Here is a 22,248-nt window from a genome sequence, read left to right as displayed (position 1 = left end):
AAGAATTAATTGAGATACTGTAATTGCATCATAGAAGGTATAGATGCCATTATTTTCTGCCTTTGCAGGTCATGATAGTTGGTTCCCGTATAGGATCTAAGCATTCTTCAACTTCTGTGATGACTGTGTTAGTGATTTTTTTGTTGTTTCTTTTAGAGGATAGTTTTATCCCAAGCACCCAGTGCCATGGTGGTGTTTAATAATACACATTAATAGTTTAATAATGGGGACATTAACATTTCCAGTTAGGTTCAAATTATCATTGGGTAATATAGTTAGTTGGAACTCCAAGTGGCCTATTTTAAAGGAGTCTTTATTACTTATCCAGACGCCCAAACTTACAGAGCTGCATCGCAAAGCAAATGTCATCCCAAACTAGGAATACTTAGAATTAAGCGGAATTCTCCCAGGACCCCTGTGTGCCCAAGCGCCTGCGCCATGCTACCCTCAGCTCAGCGTGAGGTTTCCTGTGCCGCTATTCAAGTCCTTCTATGAGTGGGTCAGGACGGGTTGGAAATTAATTCTAAACCTGGCCACGAAAGAAGGAGGATGCTGGAGTCCATGCAGCTGACCCCTGTGGGAGGTGAGGACGAGGGGACGTTGGTGAATCCACAGGAGAATGATGTCGGGGGCGCTAAGGAGAAGCAGTTGTCTCGGGGAGTCTTTAAAGAAATGGTTAATGAGAAGGATGTAAAACTTCCTCAAGTACATTCGTGTTTTTAAGATTCCGGGTGATTTTTATATTAATTTAGCACTCCTACCGAACCCTGAGAGGTAGGGGGAAGGATTTTCCTGTTTACTGACTAAGGCTCAGAAAGCCTTATTGAACATGCTGCCCCATGAGCCCAGCCCTTTTTTTTTTTTTTTCAGTATAATTTATCTTTCCAACTCTGCCCCAGTTCCGTTTTCCCATAGTTGAGTGATCCCACTTGAGACGGGGCGTTTCTCCTCCAAAGTGTATCATACGCAGGGTTCTGAATCCCACGTGCTGTGGAGGAGGACAGTGGGTTGCTTTATGTGCTAGAATTCAATTTAAAGGAAGAAATCATGTTGCTCAGACTTGCCAGTTGCTTGAGGCTTTTGGTGATATGCTTAGCGTTTCTTCCCTTGGAAAGGAAAAGGTTGGGAGGAGACGGAAAAGTGAGGAGTGTGTTGGAAGGAATCAGGAGCTAGGATGAGGTGGAATCCAAGGAATGCTTTAAGGAAAAAAGTGTAAGGAGGTTTATTTCCTTATGTAGACTTTATGAAAATCTACTCTTACTAAATTAGCAATACTCGAATACTTTATAGGGTCTTGTGTAAGCGATTTGACCTTGCCAGCAGAATTCGATATGGATATTATCAAGTTCTTATCAAGCTCTTGGTAGCTTTATATTTGATGTCAGCAGCGCCTTGGGTAAGTTACAGTACATTAGTGCCCTGTGCTAATGATTACAAGCGCAGCGAACTCGGCACTTCCTGCACACTAGGCAACAGGATGTAGACGCAGGACGATCCCCTGGAGAAGAGTTCCTGACACCATGAAAGAGTACGTGCAGGTACCCGCCGCCGAACCCCAGGAGCCCTACGCACTGACTGCCACGAGGGAGTCAGCCACGCTGCTGTGCCTCAGTAGGTCCACTGATTCCATGTCGCTTGTTCTCCTGCTGTCCCTAAGTACAACGTTCTCTTATTTAACATAGTCGGTAGCTATTTCTTTTGTCGTTACTGTTGTCACAGTCATTTTAACCTTATAGTATCTTCAGTGTTCTCATTTTATAGAAACCTGAGTAAATTGAACTTTCCAAGCTTGATTTCATGTGTCCTCTCTGTGGTTGGTAGCTTTTTGTTTGTAGTGAGTGGTTTCCTTTGGGGGCTTCTGGAGAACCGCGCGGGGATCATTTATTTTCCTGTGTGAGAGAGCACTCCGCATCTGTGAGACTCCTTCCTGCAGTCCTGTGCCTTGGTCACGGTGTGTGGGCCTCCAACATGTTTAGTCATTTAGAAATTGTCCGGTACTTGAATTTGGTGTGGCAGCTACCCTTTGGGGTCATCAGATCTGCTTGGCATCTGAGCCTTCTCCTTACCGGCCTGGGATGGGACAAATGAGCCTCTCTGAGCCTCTGTTTCCTCATTTCTCAGAGAGGATAATACCACCTCCGCGAGCTGCCGTAGGAGTGAGCGAGCACTGCTGGGAAGTGTCTAGTATAGCGCTCGTGTTCAGACCGTGGCAGCTGTGCCCACTGCTGCTGATACTGGTACTGAAAGCTTCCGCTGAACCATCTGTAAAATCGGTTGTGATATTTAGAAGATTAGTTTACAGCAAAGGTGTTCACATTGTTGGGAATATTATCTCAAGAGCCCTCAAGCACCTTGGTTGTCCGTTACGGCACTTCTTTCTCTTGCTTTGCTAATCAGAGCTACCTTTTATGGAATGTTTACGGTATGTTACACCCTTAATAAGAACTCTATGTACAATTTTATTTAATTGTCCCAATTAATATGAAAAAGACATGATTACACCCATTCAATCGATGAGGAGACAGGTGAAGTGAGAGAGCGTAACCTGCCCACCCAGCTGGACAGAGAGGAAGCGTGGGTTGACCCCAGGTCTGTCTGACGCCCGAGTCCCTACCCCTTACACCATGCTGTCTGCTCGGCATTTGGCCTTTTTACTCAGCTGTCCCCACGAGCAGACCTACACTTTCTGAAAGTAGGAGCTGGATATCAGGTGTATTCCAAGTTCACGTGTTTTTGAAGCCTCTTTAAACTAAAAGCCATATAGGAGTATAACATCAGAAAGTGTCAATGTAAATGAAACTTAATAGCTTAATTAAGAATCCTTTCTTTATATTGAAAATAGCACAATTTCCCATTCTCATGGGAAACTTGAAACTCAGACTTGTTTCAAGTGCCGTCGCCAGTCTCTTTGCCACCACAGCAATTTGAATGTACTATTTGGCCTTGTAGTGTTGGCAAACTGTTCATCTTCATCTTCTCAGCAGATTACAAGCTTCTTTCATCGTTGCAGTACCTAGCTCAGGGCCCTGTATAAGTTAATCACTCAGTACATATTTGATTTTAATTTATTTCACTGGGTTCATATTTATCTGAAGTATAGTTATATAAGGTATAGGAGAAACAGAAATAGGACTTTTGCTTATTTGGCTGTTACTCTTGTTTTTCTTTCTCATAATCAGACCTGTGTTTCACTTTTAGACTCTGAAAAGAATTCAGGTATGTTGGTGTTAATCTGAAAAAAAAAAAAAAAAATCCTCTGATCGACTCTTTGGAGTTTTTTGCTTCTATTAAAGTAGAAAACACCCTAAACAACGGGTAGCATTTTATGTTATCAGCATATAGTGCCTAAGTATATACTGCTGAATTATCCACTGTTTTTTATACCAGTTTGTAAACTTCGCAAGGGTAAACATCCTGTGTCTTTTATGCTTTCTTGCATCTGTGGTAGCTAGCATGATACCACACAGTGGGTGCAAATGCAGCAGTTGGGTGTTGATCGATTTGACCACTGACACCTGTGGCGTTGCACAGCGAGACCTTGGAGTCTCACCCAGTCATTGCTGTTGTGTAAGTAAGTTATGTGGTCAGTTCTATTGCAGATTCCACTCTTGTAAAGTGGTAAAGATAATAGTACCTCACTCGTTTGCAAGAAATGGTTCAATAATTGATGCATCATTTATGTAAGTTTCTGTATGTATACATGCATGTATGTTTTGTGATCACTGAAGATGCTGTACGAATCTTAACTGCCTTGTTTTTTTTATCATGAATGGCTCCACTGTACTGCAAGTCCGGACTCAGTCTTTGCTGTTTAGGCCTGTGCTGGCACTCCCTTCCCCTGTGGTGTATGACTGCATGCGTGAAGGAAGCATAACTTCCTGCGCAAAGTGAGACCCGGAGCGCTTGGCTCCTGCATAACGTTCCTCGATAAGATAGTAGCAGATGTCTGCTTAGATCGGAGTCCTCTTAACTTCCTGCTCAAGTGTTCTCTTATCCCATAGTTTTGTTTCTAAATACGTGCAAATCACACTTACACAGAGACATGCAAACCCCGGTTTCGTAAATCATGAGAACAGCTTTATAATGGCTCCAGACCAGCACTCCTGTGCAGGTGGGACTTTGCAGGACAAGAAAACGATCCCCCCACTTAACAAAGCTTTTCAGATGGCTCATGTGCCGTACCTCGGGCTCCTGGAGCCACTCAAGTGAAAGAGCTGGAATGAGCCCAGGTCTTCCGGATCCAAATCCATTGCTTTTTCCAAAACACCAGCAACGGAAAATATACAGAGCAGCCCTTCAGCAGCTTTTGAAATTTCTGAACTTTCCTTTGAGCTTGGTTCCACTTCATTATGTAAATACGTGTATTATCTGTTTTTACCAGCTATGCTAGGAGTGAGCTGTCATTCTAAGACCATTGTGGCTGGAGCTGAGTGGATTGGGTCAGGCTGGGGGAATGGGCCATGGGGGTGCAGCAGGGATGGGGCATACAGAGAGTAGTATGAGATGAGATGAGAAAGGGGGTAAAGGGGGGTGCCAATTATGTGTTTGCCTCATAGGATGAATTCGGTAGGGGTGTGTGTGTGTGTGTGTGTGTGTGTGTGTACACACATGCCCCCAAACAATTTGGTTTGGAACTTCGGAATAATTCGTTAGTGTATTCATTTTGACCTGGTGTCTTTGGGGAGGGGAGAAGAAATTTAACTTTTTCGTTTCTTAATCAGTAATTGAATTTGCGTGACTTTTTCTGTTTGGCAGTTTGAGTTTTTACCCTGTACTTTAAATAACCCATTGAAGTTTAGAAACTTGAATTTCTAGGTCAGTTTACAATATGAATAACCTCTGTCCTTTGTGATCTTCTCTTTTGAACAGGAGTGTGTTGCTGCTGCTCTGCTTTGCGTCCTCGCTACAAACGTCTGGTGGACAACATATTCCCTGAGGATCCAAAAGTAATTTGATCTCCATCTGATCCTTCTCTTTGCTGACCCATCCTCCCCCCCGCTGACCTCCCGAAGGTTTCCCTAATTTCATTTCTCTACTTTTACCCCACTCTCACTGTGCCCACCACTATTTTTATACTTCTCTTTTACGTCTAAATGGTCCATGTTTGCCTGTCTAATTTTCATATCCTTTTCATAGATAAAGCATAAACTTGGAATGACGGACAGGTGACATTCTTTTATCCAAATAGTTCCTAAATTTAAGTAATACTCATCAAAACTTATGGACTAGTGCCAGCTTATTTGTACGTAATGCTAAGAAGACAACTGTGAACGCAGCCATGAGCTGTCACCAAGCTCATAGACAAGTAAATTGGCAATTACGGTATTGTGTAAGAATGCTGTGACAGAGAAACGAAAGACAGGATGCTGCTAGCGTTGGGATGATGTCTAATTCGGGTTTGGAAGAAGAAAGGCTTGAAGGAAATGAAATCTCAGCTACGAGTCAAAGAATAAATAGGGCTGGCCACACAGTTTTTAGAAGAGAATTGAGGTGTAAAGTAAGAATATTCCAGGCAGAGTTTGTTCTGTTTTTACTAACATTCTTTCATTTATTTTTTTTTATAAAAGTTACTTTACTGTAGAAGATTACTGGTTTCAAAGCAACTGGGTTTAAATGGTTTTGTTTGACACTCTTTAAATTTTCTAAGATTCCTTTAGTCTAGTGTTACATGGATATGAACCAAAATTGTTACATGGGTTTGATTCCCAGAATATTCTTTATTTTAAAATGTAGCCAACTATAGAAACCTTTTGGTTATCTTAACATTAATTTATATGTCTCATGACATGAGCTATATCTCATTTTTACTCAAATCTGATTTAAACAGCTATTTAGAGGAGGATAAGTAGTAATTAAATACTGTTTGCTGTCAGATATCCTGCATAATTTGTGGCATAGGGAAAAAAAACAACCCTAAGATGTTTCCTGCCCTTAAGGAGCTTCCCATCCATTGACTGATATAAAGCAAAAGTATATTAAATATTAAATCACAGTGCCTACATCAGTAAGTGAAACGTTACGTAAAACAGGTGGTAAAGTTTTTCCTTTAAATCACGGGGGGTATCACTGTAGGTTGGCAGTGTCTGGGAAACATTCTCAGAGGAAAATGAGATTTGCTGAGCTTTGAAGGATGTACACCACCTGCAGAAGTAAAGATTAGTCTGTTTGTTGCAAATGAGGGGCCAGGCAAGAGAAAAGGCATGGCAAAGCAAGAGGTACATTTGAGATCAGACCCTTGAAATTGTAGCGTGTGATGGGTGTGATGGGTGGTAATCGTGTTGACCACAGTTTCAGAAGGATTAGTTAATAGACTGAATATTCACATTGTTACCCTCGGTAGTCTGCAGCGTCTGGTCACTGAAGATGAGGTAGGGGCCATGTGAAGGAGGAATATGAACGACAGACCAGGTGTCTACTTTACCCGCTTTGCCTTGTAGGCAGTGAGGGAGCGGTGAAAGCTTTTGTTGGGAATCTTTTCTCTATGTAGGAGGGTGTTAGAATAATTCATTGCTTATGAAGGTATATTTAAATATTTTGCCTAAATGGGTCATTTTCAACTTTTAAAAAATTCTGTCTGTCCACAGTGGTGAATATTAGTACTAAGGGAGCTACATCCAGAAAGATTCAGCATAAAAATGGATTAATCACCAAGCCAAAAAGGGGAAATGGGAAGCAAGCAACACTCAGAAATACAAAAAAAAAAAAAAAGCATGAAAATATAGATAACCTGTTTATCTTGTTGTTATTGTGTTTTAGGATGGCCTTGTCAAAGCTGATATGGAGAAATTGACGTTTTATGCAGTATCTGCTCCAGAGAAACTAGATCGAATTGGTTCTTACCTGGCAGAAAGGTTGAGCAGGGATGTTGTCAGACATCGTTCTGGGTAAGGAAACTAATTGCTGGTCATATTGTATCATTGGAAACTTCTTCAGGCTCAGTCATCCTGTAAGTTAGTTTGCCATCTAGTCAGGCAAAAGTGATATGTGAGGGTGAAGCATTGTAATATTATACAAGGAAATGTGTAATACTAGATAGATGCTGCAGCTTTCACTTTCCTTGTGGTCAGATTTTAAGAATAGGCTCATGTTAGTTAATGCAGTTGCCTTTAGCTTAAGCGTCCCTTCGTTTTTGAAACTTCTCTAATGGAAATAGTGAAAATGGACTCCCTTAGTCTATTAGTGCGGTGCTGTAATTTAAAAACCAGTCTCTAAATTGAAAACAAAGAGGAAGATTCTGTTAACCAATTGATTTGTAACACGACTTCAATTTTACCTGTCGGAGTAATAGAATAGAACTATTGTTAGGCTTAGATATTAAGGTTCGGAAGGTGTAAGCATGCTGGTTGGGGATGGTGCTAGCTGCACAACTACCTGTGAATAAAAGTCTACTGTCTCAATCCATTCTCTGTGCTTCAAAGGTAATGATTTGGAAAATTTGGATTACAAATTGCCATATTGTCATTTTATGATCCTACTTTCTTAGAGTACTCCATTCTACAAGTGAAATATTGGCTTTCTCCACGTCTCTGTTGTTAAGCACTTAGAACATTTTAGTGAGTCTTGATACACATAGTTTTTTAGTTCATTGTTGAAGCAAAGTTAACTAAAGTCTTATTTTCAATTTTTTGTATGAGCTTTAAAATCTGATGAGTTGTAAGGTAACATTTACGAGACCCTTTCTTAGGATAATAGTCTGTTGTTGCTGATAATGTTTATATATTGATGTTTACAAATAGATTATGTTGGAAATTTAGGCATGTTGCTTATAACTATTTGGGGTCAGGTACAAAGAAATGTTAAAAGTTTGGAAAACAGAAAATGTCCATGTTTACAAAGAAAAACACACACAAAGCTCATGTTAAGGAAGCTCTGAAAGAGCTTTTGGTGAGAAGGAGAAAGTGGAGTAGTCCAGTACAGTTTTTGTGTACTTCAGTTGAGAATTATTTTATAATGTAGATCATCACTGCTTGTGAGAATTAAGAGTCTACTGAGAAACCACTAAATTTGCCTTCCTGTGTTTTGTTCATTTTAATAAACTTACTTTAATCCAGTAAAAAGCACTTAGAGTTAAGAGAGCTAGAAATGCTTTGACATTATTTTCCTCTTACACTCAGGTATGTTTTAATTGCTATGGAGGCGCTGGACCAGCTTCTTATGGCTTGCCATTCCCAAAGCATCAAGCCATTTGTAGAAAGCTTCCTTCATATGGTAGCAAAGCTGCTGGAATCAGGCGAACCAAAGCTTCAAGTTCTTGGAACAAATTCTGTGAGTAAACAATTCTCTTAACTAACTTTGAGTTTCATTAGCATGTACAGAAGAGGCATTCTGAGAATATCGTGACCTTGTAAAGGCAAATGCTCTGGTGAGGGCATTTGGACAACCAGTATAGACACAGGTGGTTAGAACACTTTGTCTCTAGCTTTTGCATCCTTGTGAAGTCTGTGCTATTAACCAACCACAAGGAGCAACAGAAAGTCATTGGCCATCAAAGTCGGGGTTATTTCCCCATGCCTTCTCACACTACTTCTGAACTATTTGTGCGGGCCACACACATTCTCTCCTATCCTGAACCATAGTTCGTTAAACATATGTGGGGTTGGGGAAGGCAAATCTGCAAAGGAAAATAAAATACAGGGGCAACCTTTTTTCTCTTGTCTTTAGTTTTATTGTACAGCTTCGCCTCTGAGGAAGCTTTCAGGCATTCAGCCAATCCATAGGTTCCCATCCAGATTTTTATCAGCAACTGACAGAGTCACATATCGCCTGCTGTTGTTTGTGGGCAGTTCTTTTATAGTATAGGGGAGAAAGTATAGGTGGTGACCGAACATGAATTGCAGGATCCCACTGCCCTGGTTTGAATGATGCCTGTACCACTTTCTGGCTGTCTACTGTGGGCAAGTTAGTTAACCTCTCCTTGCTCAGCTTTACATCTGTGAAATGAGAATACAGTAGTACCAACCTTATAGGCGTGTTGTGTAATATGAGTTAATATGTATGAAGCTGTTAAAATAGTACGTGACACTGGTAGTCATTATTGGTAGTAGTAGCATGTTTAAGAACAAAGCAAGAGTATGTAAAATCCTCTATGATTTCAAGGGGGAAACTGTTGCATATTTGCAAATGCAGTTAGTGGTGTGATGGGCTCAGTTTCAGGCAGTGTAGCTACTGAGGCTTCTCCTATTTCCTTTATAATTAGTGATAAAACTTGAGGGAAAATGGTTTCCTGGTTGGGGTGGAAGTTTTAGTGCACACTCCCAGAAGTTTCTCTACTTGCAGCCAGCAATGCCATTAGGATTTCTTTAATGAGTCATTTGGGCAAAAGACCAAATTCTTCAATTACCTACTTTGATTTGAGTGAATTGTAGTAAATGAAATTCTGTGTAATCTTGACCAACATTGTTTATCTAGTATTCCTGGGAAATCTAATTTTAGTTTTTAGTGGTGCTGAGTTGTCAAACATTGAAAATTGATACATTGAAAATTAAACATTGAAAAAATATTGTCAAACATGACTGGTACTGATTAATACATTTGTATTTATTAATGATTTTTGTACATTTTATTTTAATTTATTGACATTTGCCTCTGTGCTGATGCTGACCCAGTGTGACAGTGCGTGATTTATTCAGTTTCTCTTTCGTTTTAGCAATTGTGCTAGGTACTTTTCCTTAGTACCCCGTTTTTATTGTGAACTATTATTTGAAATACAGAAAAGTATAGAGCATAATACAGTGTATCTGTTTGTACCCTGATTCAGGAGAGAAAATTGCTAGGTAATTAATTTATCAATAAGTGGTAATATATAATCATTGTTATAAATAATAATACATAATGGTAATAAATATTAATATTATATGCAACACTGGTTCAGATTTTTTTAAGGAAATATAGTTGACCCTTGAACAACAAATGTTTGAAGTACACGGGCCCAGTTATACATGGATTTTTTTTTTTCAATAAATATGTATAGTATTTTCTCTTCTGTATGATTTTCTTAATAACATTTGTTTTCTCTACCTTACATTATTGTAAGAATACAGTGTATAATACATATAACATACCAAATATGTGTTAATTGACTATATATTTTATCTGTAAGGCTTTTGGTCAACAGTGGGCTATTAGTAGTTAAGTTTTTAGGGAGCCAAAAATTATACACAAATTTTCTATTACGTGGGGGTCAGTACCCCTAACCCCTGCGTTTTTCAAGGGTCAACTGTGATACAGTATTTACTAGATGCTTCACATTTATTATGTCGTTATATTCTCACAACACCCTTCAAGCTCAGAAATATTATTCCCATTTTATAGATGAAGACTTGAAGCTAACGTGTCCCAAGACACAGTGAAGTAATGCTGTATCTAGGGGATTCAGTGCTAGGTCTTCCCTACTCCAAAGCTTGCATTTTTGCATATAAATACGCCATCATTATTGTGGATTAAGATCTAGGAAAGCATACATTATTTTCCTTTTTTGTTCCTCCTGAGTTCAGTTGATCCATCTCACTTTTTTTAAGCCTCATTGCTTTTCTTAACCTTTTCCTTTAAATATTTTTTACCAGTTGTCCACATGGGCCAGTGCTTGAAACCATTCACTACACTGAAGCAATGATTCTCATTGGGGGGCACTTGTCCCCCCACTTCCTGAGCGTTTGGCAATGTCGGGAGGGTGTTTTGATTTTTCACAGTGCAGGATGGGAGTGTTAGCGGTATCAAGGCTGCTGCTAAACATCCACATGTAATACGGCCCCCACAACAAAGAACTTACCAGGCCCAACATTTTAACAGTGACCAGTGGGAGAAGCTTACATCTAAGGATTACATTGCTGCTTCCCTTTGTTGTACCTTTTGAAACATATCTAATTCTCCACTTAAATTTTTCAGTGACAAAGAAGTAGGACGTATTTTTTATTGAGTGCATACCATGTATGAGGCCTTGTGCCACCTTTTATTGGGTTCTCGTTTGAATCTGTTTACAACCCTGTGAGTTAAGTATCCCATTTCACAGGCCACACATTTTGCTAGTAAATTCAAGATCCAAATCTAGGTCCATCTAGCAGTCTGTCCATAATCCCTGCACTCTGCTGTGTCTCATTTCCCCCATTTTTTTATCCTGTTCTTTATGCTCGTGGACAATATGAGATGCTTCTGGAAATGATCATTTTCATCTATACTCATATTTGTCACTCTCAACAGATGAAAAGAGAATTAAGTTTCTCCTCCTGGAAATTTTTCCAGAACCTTTAACATTTTAATGGCCAAATTTTTATTTCTGATTAATTTTTTTCTGCTTTTAAAATACACGTTTATTGTAGCAAATTTGGAAAACGTTAGAACATGTGAAAGAATAAACAGGTTAAAGACATCTGTAATACCAATATTTAAAAGTTAATGCTTTAATATTTTTATTTCTTTTTAATATATATTTAATATTTTCTGAAACTATACAGTTTGTACTCAGAGAATCTTGAAAATTAGACTCTATCCCCTGGACTGTAATGCCAATTTCACCATTTACTGACTGTGTCACTTTGGGCAAATGATTTAACCTCTGAATTTCAGTGTTCCGATCTGAAAACGGGGAGAAATGACAAAGTCTTTAGAGGGTTATTGGGATGATTAAATAAGAACTGATGTGAAAATACCTAGTACAGTGTATGGTGTAGATTGGTAATTAATGCCACTTTAATCTCAGCGAGGTACAGTATATGTGGCCCTTTTCTAGATAATGTGAATCATATAAAATTTAAAAACAGATGACTTGGCTCTGGCTGAGTTAAAGTCTTTTTGGCATCATAATTTCATTTTTTCAAATTTATTCTATGATATTTCAGTTTTATTTCCAGGTGAGTATCAGAAAATTTGATTGAATAATTATTTTGGGTATAGCCTTTTAAAGCCATCAGCCTGTGTCCTGACGGGTATATATATGTATTTAATCTGCAAGGAAACGAACAGCTGATTACTTTAGGCTACTTGGTATACAGAACTAATAAATCACCAAATGAATAAGAAAGCTAATGAGAAAAGATAGTGCATGTTAAGGACTCTTAGGGCCAAGTCTGTGATTCATGTAGGATATTTAAAATTTCCTAGACATATGGATAGTTTTTTTTTTTTTTAATCTTTTGAAAGGAGGTAGAGTGATTTTACCCATCTCGGTATTTTTCTTCTCTGCTAAGTTTGTTATGTTTCTTTCAGTTTATGTCCCCTTTTCTTATACAATCTTATTTGTATAAATATTATTCATTCATGTGTTATGTAACAGCTGTCAAGGAAGATTTCCTGTTTATAATTAAGAAATAAAATTGCCTGTAAGTTTGGGCCTGAGGTCATCACTGAAGCCAGCATCCAGGAAACGAGCTTTAGAGTAAGACCTTTCCTTCTAGACAGCCAGCTCACTCACTCAACAGGAATTGCGTTAACAAGTTATATTTAATATTTATAATGCTGTGTCCTTGGTTTTCTAAAGTTCATTATTCAAAGATTCCTACTGTATATATGTGGTATTTATGATATTTCATATGTCTCATTTGCTTCTTTCAATATGTCTTGTTAATATAACAAGTAATAAATGAAAGTACATATGTTTGGTCCCCACTTTCAAAAAGGCAGTAATACAGTTATATTGTGTGTTTTTTTCCAGTTTGTCAAATTTGCAAATATTGAAGAAGACACACCATCCTATCACAGACGTTATGACTTTTTTGTATCTCGCTTCAGTGCCATGTGTCATTCCTGTCACAGCGATCCAGAAATACGAACAGAGTAGGTATTATTTAACATTATGATTTAAAGTCATAGTGATTTATTGGTGAATATCTTGCTTGCATATTGCATAATAATTACCAACGGAAATGTGCAAATGTATGTGTTATTCCTGAACTACCACTTTTCATTGCTGTTAGAAGAACCAACTGCAGTGGCAAAATTGGGAGTGGTTTCCCAGCTCACTCGGTAAATTCAGTCTTTACTGTAACTCAATGCCACATTGTGCACCCCTACCGTACCGTCAGGGCCTGTCATCTCACCATTTCCTCTCCTTCCGCTCTACTGCAGCCATGGGGGTCTCCTTGCTGTTTCTTAAACACATCAGGCTCACGTCTCCCATGGCCTTTGGACTAAGGGGTCCCTCTGCCTAGAATAACTCCCCGGACACCCACATGGCTTCTTTCCTTACTTGGTTCAGATTTCTGCAAATGTCAGCTTTTCGCGAGAGTCTCCCGGGCCACCTTTTAGTCGGTAATGTCAGTCCTGCCATCCCATCCCCAGTTGTTCATCTTCTTCTCATAGCTCTTACCTGTTCTCTCACTCTTCTGTGGAATATGAGCTCCAGGGGGACAAAGGCTTTCTTCTGAGGTAGCACAGGCACTGAGTAGTGCTGGGCACGTAGTAGGCTCTTTGAAGGAATACACAGATCATTTGAATAAAGGAATGTATATTACAGAATCATTGTCAGTCTCAGGTTACCATGACAACTTATTTGGGCAGTTTTCAACATTTCTTTCAGATACATTGTAGTAGTAATCTGGAATCAAATACTTACTTGTAAGCACAATCTGTAGATTGAGCTCTACATGGAGATGAGAACCTTTAAAGTTAAGTAAAGTCATGCTAGCTTTTAGTATGCAAGTTACAGTGTTGGTTTACAAAAACAAAAACCAGTGCAAAAGTTGTTTTTAACTTGGAGAAAGAAAGCTGAGAGGTGATTTAATAGTTGTTTTCAGATATAGGATTTGTGTCTGAGATGTAGGTAGTGTAATTTTTCCTCAAGGCCATTTAGACTCCTGATGTTATTCCTTTATGATGAGGGTTAAAGCCTTACAAAGGTAAAGATAATTGTAACTATCTTATAATACTTAATTTTCTGTTTCTCCCAGTTGCCACTAAAATCTTTTTTTCTCCCTAAAGGACATTAAAAAATGTTTTATGAAACTGTTCCCTGTTCTCAGGAGCTGACATTAACTTGTTAATGGAGCACAAAATCGTAAAGACTAGCTAAAGAAAATGGCAATTTTTTTTCAAGATTATAACAGTTTTGTTTTAAAATGCAGAAAATATCCTAAAGGTACTATTTTTTTTCCAGTTTATTATTATGAGGATTACTAAACTACACCTAGAAATTTCTCAAATTTAGGTTGAAGTGAGTTTCACATATAAACCAGTGTAGGTGAAAAATGGTGGTATCCATATTATTTATGAAAGGATGCATTTTAGAAATTCAGAATTTTATTACATCTTATTTTTAGGTATTTAGCGCCCCCTAATGAAAGGTCTTATCTTTTGAACATATCTTCATGTAACATTAATGTTTATGCAAAAACAAACTTGAAATTTTCTGTACACAAATGAAAGGCCTTATAATAGTTTTTACCTGAATTCCAGGTCTTTACAATGTCATATGCTATTTGAAATTCCAAAATAATAATATTTTATTTGAATTATTGTAAAACAAATGTGTTAACTAAAATGCTTGAAGATCTTTATAGAGGACTTGATTTTTTTTCCTGCTTTGCCTGAAGTAAAAGCCCGTTTGGTTTTCTTCAGGCATGTTTATATTCCCTTTTAGGTTCTAATTTAGATGCTTATTATCTGTCCCTTTATTTTTAGCGAAACCCTACAAATAGAAATCAGGGCATGGGCAATAGGAAATGGGGCTGATCACTGTTGAGATTTTTTAAAATATTTGCCTTGCAGCAACAGTTCCCACTTTTAAAGTTACACATCACATTGTTTAAGCTGTAACTGTAAGTTTCTGAGCAACCTTCATCTATGGTGGAAATCATCATCACCATCGTCACTGTCACCACCATCATCATCACCATGTCACCATCATTATCACCACCATCACCACCATCATCATCATCATCATTGTCATGATAAACAGCATGAGCCACTAATGCTTATTGAGTGCTTACTCTGTTTAGCACTTTGTTGGCTAAACACTTTACATGAATTAACTCACTTAAATCCTTACAATATTCCTGTGTGTCAGGTAAGATCATTGTTCTATTTTATTGATAAGGAAACTGAAATTCCTTTGAGGTCATGGCTGAAATATGCTGGTTAGGCCAGATACTAGATCTGAATTGGATGCTACCTGTGTAGCTGTAGTAGCTATCGGTAGTCGCCACCTGCCCTGAGCAAGGGGGTCACCAGCTGCTGGCCTCTATTTGGGCTTCTGTATCATGAGGCATGAGCCACTGTTCTCGTGTCATCTTGTTTATTCATGTGTTCTGTGTCACCCGCGCTTGGCCTTCTCATCACCCAGGGAGTAGCAGCAGGTCCGTAAAGCAGACACCTTTGTGCTGACGCTAGGCTTGCCCATTTGTGATGGCTGCACCGAGTCTCTTGGCATTTTGTAGTTTAGAAAGCAGCATGTGTAGACACAACTTTGAAATACCAAGTTTCCCCGAAAATAAGATGTAGCTGGACCATCAACTCTAACGCGTCTTTTGGAGCAAAAATTAATACCCAGTCTTATTTTAACATAAGACTGGGTCTTATATTAACTTTTAGAGCTGATGGTCCAGCTACATCTTATTTTCAGGGAAACGTGGTAGGCAAGCTTTGTGGCTATGTCTTCCAGTTCCCTTTCTCACCTGCCCGGTATCATGTTATCACCACACCCCGTTTTCCATCTGCTCCTCCCAAATGCCTGCGTCATGTCCCCCTTGGTTTGTAAAGCAGTACCACCCCCTTCCCCGTATCTTCCGTTCTCTAAACCTATTTATGGGTTGGGCAAACCGAATAAACCTTGAAAGGTGAGTATTTCCTGTAGTAGCGAAAAAGGAAGTAAATAACAATCAAATTTGGCCAGAGGGAACGTGTTTTAGGGCAAATGGGTGACCAGGTTAACTCTGCTTGTGAAGTTGTTCTTTCCCATCTTTTGTATGCTGTTTTCTAGTCACTTTCTTTCTCATTCTTGAATGTATAGTTTTTGTTTGTTTTGTTTTTTAAGAAGAGAGGAAGAGCTTGAGGAATTTGGGGACATGGATTGTGAGGGAGGGTAGGCTAGCACTCACTGTGGTTACGTCTTAAGTCACAGAGCCACGTGATAATGTATGTGTCATTACACACAGACGTATAGGGCTGAGATTATCTGTACTCCATTTGGATTGTTCTTATTCGTCACCGTTAAGGAGCCAGCTTAGTCTTCCCTGTAGGTGGACTAGCGGAGGCGAGAAGCCCCGGGAGCAGCAGTGGACGCAGTCTGAGGAAGCACTGACGCGTGTGCAGAGTGAAACCGTCTTGGCTCAGCTGCTGAGACTTCTGGGCAAGCAATGGAGATAGCTAGTTCACATTAGTTGGAATATTGTCATCCTCTTAGGAAAGCCGAATGCTTTTGATTAAATTTTCTTTTATTGAAAAATAATATAGACTAGATAGTACTACATTTTTACAGTCCTTTTAAACTTTAAATGCTGATTTTAAAAAGATGGTATTGAAGGTGAGTCTCTTTTGGAACTGCCTTATCTCTTTGTCCGTCTTAGATTTTTGAGATTTTAATTTGACTTATTGTTGTGTTATTTTTATTTTATTGACTTGAGATGATATTTACTTGGCATTCATTCTCTTAGCTAAGCAAGCAGACTTGATCAAATAACTTTTTTTCGTGACTCAGTTTTTTTCTTTTTTATAGAATTCGAATTGCCGGGATCAGGGGTATTCAAGGCGTGGTTCGCAAGACAGTTAATGATGAGCTTCGGGCTACTATTTGGGAACCCCAGCATATGGATAAAATTGTTCCATCCCTGCTGTTTAACATGCAGAAGACAGAAGACATCGACAGGTACTGATACAGATGTTAGGCTTGAGGCTGCCTCATGTTTGTAAGTGTTTGTGTGCTTGCTAGGGTAAGAAAGTGTTGTCTTTACTATTATGTAAATAGTGGTCTCTCAGTAAACTCGAGTAAGTTTAAATATGTGCCCTTTCTGAAAAGTTACTCGTCTTTAGTATAATCACATTAGGCTTACCAGACCACAGATTTTTTACGCATACACTTAAGGAGTTATTTGTTTTAGAATAATTTTATACTTTTATTGCTGCTTATTATTCAGCATCCAAGTTGCTGTTTGAATTAACATTACTTAGCTGCAAGTGTAAGAAATAGAAATTATAACTGGACTTCTGTTATTCTTTAGAGATCCAGCATGCTTTTTCAGAGGAAGTTAGAAGTAACCAAAATAACAATAATAACAACAATAACGGCAACTATTCACTTTATAATTATTTTCAACAAAAAGAGTTTGACTGTGTTTATTTCTTCTAAGATATTTTGGGATAAAAAGAAAACGTCATTTTAACATTTCTAGAAGTAAAATCTGTTTAACTGTTAGAACTAGCGTTAGAATTCTTGCGTTCCTTTTTTATTTCCCCTCTTCAGTCGCATAGGCCCTCCTTCTTCCCCTTCCACCACTGACAAAGAGGAGAATCCCGGTGTGCTGGCTGAAAACTGTTTCAGAGAGCTGCTGGGTCGAGCCACTTACGGGAATATGAATAATGCTGTTAGACCAGTCTTTGCGTAAGTAGTTGGTATTTTCCTGGTTATTTGTGACTGTGCTATATTAATTCTGTGTTAATTTACTTACAGAGGACAAGGGCTTTCTTCTTATATGAGGGAGTTATTAATGGAACAGTGGAACATTGTGGGCAGAGTACAGGATTGAGTCAGATAGACGTTTGAGCGCTGGTTCACCCACTTCATCAGCTTTTCCCTTTCAAAGTGAAATGCGGGCCTGTGCGTGGCATCACGGGCTTCATGTACCTTGCCTTTCCCCCACAGACCTGGAAATGCATATGCACAGTAAATAGTAAGACAGTGTCTGAGCGTGTTGTGACGTAGCTGGGTTTTTTAACTTCTGTGGTCACTTCCTCCTAGTCCCCGGCTTCTACTTCCTGGCTTTCTTTTTGCCCTGGCTGGACTACTTTAGAGCATGTTCGGTTCTCTGAGTAAATTTCTTCTTGTACCTAGTGAGTAAGTAGAGCAGGAATAGTGAATATCTCATTGGTACTTACATTCTCCCTCCGGCAAAACATATTTGTGAGCTTTGAGTTTCTCCACATAGACATTAGCTTTCCAGCCTTGTCAGGCCTTTGTGTTCCAGCTCAATCATCAGATGATAGATCCACTGTATAATATTCTGTGTAATTCTGGTACATTTTTGCCAGTCTGTCTTTTGTTAATCATTTGCCTTTGCCTTTTCCTTCCTGACTATAATATCGCTATAGCATGTATAAAGTAGTCTAGATGTAACATCCAGAAGTCTTTATTTTTAGGGCAAATGTTTGGGTTCAAAGTTGAACTTTAGTTATATCGTAGACTGTGTAGATGCCTGACCACTGCACTTTACACCTGAAGCTGAAGTAGAATAGTATTGAATGTCAACTATAATTACACACACACACACACACACACACACACACACACAAACCGGGGGTGCCAAAAAATGTATCCAAGTGGACACTTTGGTCAACGTTGCTCAAGCAGTAGTTCGCCGTCATCAGAAGTGTCTGGATGCTGATGGTAACCACTTTGAGCACCTCTTGTAACTGCAGACGTCAAACGGGACTTGTATTCATCTTTTGTTATTGGTCTATATTGAGTATTACAGTTTAATACAGTTTTCCTTTCTTAAAATGTGTATACATTTTTTGGCACCTCCATATATATGGTCACAGGATGGAAAGTACAGCATGGGAATGTGGTCAATGGAATTGTAACAGCCAGAGGGGTAGGACATGGGTGGGTTATGAGGGGTGTAAATGTCGATTACGTTGTTTTGTACACCTGAAACTAATAAAAAAATAATAAATAAAAAATCTGTGAGCCACAAAATTACATTAAAAATCAGAGAATCATCAGATTTTCAAAAGGATCTGTGATTTTCACCACCCACCCTGAAAAACTATCTACTGTTTAAAGACTCTAAGGGCTTATGAAAATGCTGCCGAGAAATAATCAAAATTATATCTAATATAATTAAAGGCAGATCTGTCTTTTAATGTCCAGACATGTTGATTTAATACCAGAATTCCAGTTTTTATCTTAATACTCTTATTAACTGAGAGGTAATCTACAGGGCCTTAAAAAATCTGAGAGCTAGTATGGAAGAAACAAGTTCCCCAATTAACTGCACATGAGTGAGCTACGTTCTTAATGAGCTTAAATCTGGATCACGTGTTAATTACATTATATGTTAATTAAATACTAAATGCCCTCTGCAAGTAATGTACCAGGTATTTTGGGGAATATATACATGAATAAAACGGATCTGGTCCTTAACAAACTTGGTGGTTAATTGACATGCACTTGTTATTATTAGTATAATACAATGCATAGGTAATGAGAAAAGGCCAAAAACGTGCTATAGCAGTTCCATGCAAAGACTTCAGGTTGAATTTGGGGCACTGGAGGCGATTTCCTTTGAGGGACACTCAGGTGGATAAGTAGGCTCAGCTGGTTGAGATGCGTGAGCAGAGGTGGAGATCAGTGTGGACTGAGTGAGGGGCAGAGATTGGTTGATACATTGGCTGGAGGGTCGGACATAGTGAAAGGGTTATAAGATAAGAAGAAGATGGTTCCAGCTACACCGTAGAGATCTTAATGTTTTTGTAATTCAATCTGTAGGTACTGACTTTGTTATTCGTGAGTTTCTTGTGAATCTAGTTATATTCCTTTTAGTCTGTTTATCTTCTCTTTATTGGACTCCGAAGCCTGAAGATTAGGGTTCTTCTTGGTCTTTGGTCGTTTTTAATTAGGAAAATCCTCAGTCATTGGCTCCTCAAATATAGCTCACTCTCATTGTATGATTTCCTCCTGACGCTCTCATCAAAAGTGTTTGTCAGGGCTTCTCCCTTTTCACTTCATGTCCCTGGAGCTCTCTTACATAGTGTTTGTTCCTTTTCTTCTCTGTGCTACATTCTAGGCAATTTCTCTCTTTATGTCTAATTTGCTGTGTAAGTAAACGTAGTGTTTCTAGTTTCAGTACTGTATCTTTCATTGGTGAAAGTTGGATTTAGTTATTTTTCAAATCTACTTGTCATCTTTGATCGACTTTTATTCAGTTGTCGAATTTTAACACTTTTTTCCCGTTTAAGCATAAAAATAAACTTATTTTAAATTTGAATCCATTCATTCCAATAATATCTCTCGTTCTTAGTAGCTCTTCACCTGTGTGTTCTAGGAATTTTAATTTTGAGCTCTCGTTGATTGTAACTTTATTTGTGGGAATCCTTGAGGCCTGGATTTATGGTGTGTTCTCCATAGGAGGCTCTATTTTGCCTCTGCTGAAGGCATGGGTGGTGCAGTGTTATTCAGGCACCACTTTGAACTACATTCTTATCTTCAGTTGTTTGAGCCACAAAGATTCTGTGAATTCTGTCAAACCAAGGGAAGAGCCTGGTTGGATGCCATGCAGAGACTGCCATTTTTTGTGGTTCCTCTCAGAGCCAAGACCAACACAGGCTAGCCTTTTATTTTTCTTTTCTTTTTTTTAAGGAGGGCGCAGCGCACAGTGGCCCATGTGGGGATCGAGCCTCGGTGTTATTAGCACCACGCTCTAACCAACTGAGCTGACCCGCCACCCCCACAGGCTAGCTTTTGACAGTCTTCTGCAACAGAACATTGCCCCGGATTCACTGAGGGTGTCATCTTTTGGGAGTTCCTGAATTGATGCCAGGATTTCTGGTCTGATAGCCTGCCTTTCCTGGGTGCGCTCTAAGCTTCATCTCTAGTCTCCTGTGTATACAGCCCTTTACACCACTACCTGTCGGCCAGCAGAGAGCCTGCGACATGCCTGGGACAGCTGCCGGCTTCAGTGGCCACGTACCTCTCTCCAGACTCTTGCCTTCTTGTGGAGTTTGGACTGAGGGGCTTTGCTTTCTTGCCAGCTCATTAAGTATGTCAAAGTCTTGTATGTATTCTAGCCTTTTATTCTTGTTTTATGAGAGGAGATGGCAATTGGAAATATGTATCATATTTCTGAGAACGAAAACACTGACTTTTGGTAATATTCTTCTGCTTGCTAAGCTTTACATATTGTTGAGGGTTCTAGAGGAAGAAAGCACCATAAAAATAAGGAATTATTAAAAGTGATTTTCTTATTATTAATTACAGGCATTTAGATCATCACAAACTATGGGATCCCAATGAGTTTGCAGTTCACTGCTTTAAAATTATAATGTATTCCATTCAGGTAAGTCATTTTGGTTCCATATTGATACGCATGTCATCAGAGATACAGAACACTGTAAGATATAAAACACGTTCTTAATTTAGTTGTCTCATTTGTTTTTATTTACTACTTATTTTCTTATTTGCCAAGATGCAGCGATATCTAATAAAAACTAAATGATTTTACAATAGTGCTGTTATTATGTATTTATTTAGTACATTTATTGTGTATATTTCCCTGATAAACTGGTATTGGCATTGATATTTCTTACCAATCAGCATATAGCTGATGATAATAACTACCACTTATTGAGTATTTACTATGTGATAGTGCATGTTTCAACTCCTTTAGTTTTTATGGAACCGTATAATGAGACACTTTTATCTCCTACAGAAGACCATGTTGGTTTACATCGAAACCTGAACAGACCCGATTAGCTCTTAATTCATGTGGGATTTTAGGTCTTTTTATACCGTGTATATTTTTAAAGCCCTAAGAATTTATAATTAATTTGAAGGAGATAAGGAAGCAAAAAGGTGCCCAGCTTTTAGTATAAATCATATCACTATCTTTATCCTAGATGTGCTGTTCACTACTTGTTGTATGAACTTGGGCAAATGATTCAGCCTCTGTGAGCTCCAGTTTCCTCATTTCTGAAAAGAGAACTTGGATGGCATCCATCACATGGTTCATTTATATGTTACAGTGGGAGCTACCATTTTTCAAGTGCTGGCTGTGCCTGTGGCTATGCTAATAGCCTCACATGCTCTATCTCATTTCATCCCCTTATTTTATGAACTAGATACTCTTATTACACCCATTTTTACACCTTGGGAAGCTGACCTTTAGAGAGGTCAGAAGGGGAAGTAACCTTCAGAGGTCAGAAAGGGAAGCTGACCTTTAGAGAGGCAGAAAGGGAAGTCAGGATTCAAATTCTGGTCATTCTATTCCAGAACTTTTGAACTAAATTAACCATTAAGCTAAGGTTAGTATAGCATGCCTAGCATGATGTAGGTTTTCAGCAAATGGCAGTAGTATAAAGCGGGTGTAGATGTAGAAGGATAAAAAAACA

General features: G+C 38.8%; 1 protein-coding gene across 2 annotated transcripts in view; it reads left to right on the top strand.

The window, feature by feature from the left end:
• Nucleotides 1-22,248, top strand: part of EFR3A (EFR3 homolog A) — a 79,519-nt gene that overhangs the window by 23,852 nt on the left and 33,419 nt on the right. Inside the window, exons 2-8 of one of the 2 annotated variants that reach the window (XM_019723947.2) lie at nucleotides 4,870-4,946; nucleotides 6,757-6,884; nucleotides 8,115-8,265; nucleotides 12,647-12,768; nucleotides 16,643-16,792; nucleotides 17,387-17,524; nucleotides 21,119-21,197. In XM_019723947.2, coding sequence (XP_019579506.2) covers nucleotides 4,870-4,946; nucleotides 6,757-6,884; nucleotides 8,115-8,265; nucleotides 12,647-12,768; nucleotides 16,643-16,792; nucleotides 17,387-17,524; nucleotides 21,119-21,197 — 845 coding nt within the window. Of the gene's footprint in view, nucleotides 1-4,869; nucleotides 5,013-6,756; nucleotides 6,885-8,114; nucleotides 8,266-12,646; nucleotides 12,769-16,642; nucleotides 16,793-17,386; nucleotides 17,525-21,118; nucleotides 21,198-22,248 lie in introns of both variants that reach the window. The other variant, XM_019723956.2, reaches the window with a different exon arrangement.

Source organism: Rhinolophus sinicus, linkage group LG12 (genome assembly GCF_036562045.2).
Source record: "Rhinolophus sinicus isolate RSC01 linkage group LG12, ASM3656204v1, whole genome shotgun sequence".
Taxonomy (NCBI): Eukaryota; Metazoa; Chordata; class Mammalia; order Chiroptera; family Rhinolophidae; genus Rhinolophus; species Rhinolophus sinicus.
Note: the sequence above shows the minus strand (reverse complement) of the source record. Positions and strands in the feature narration are given on the sequence as shown.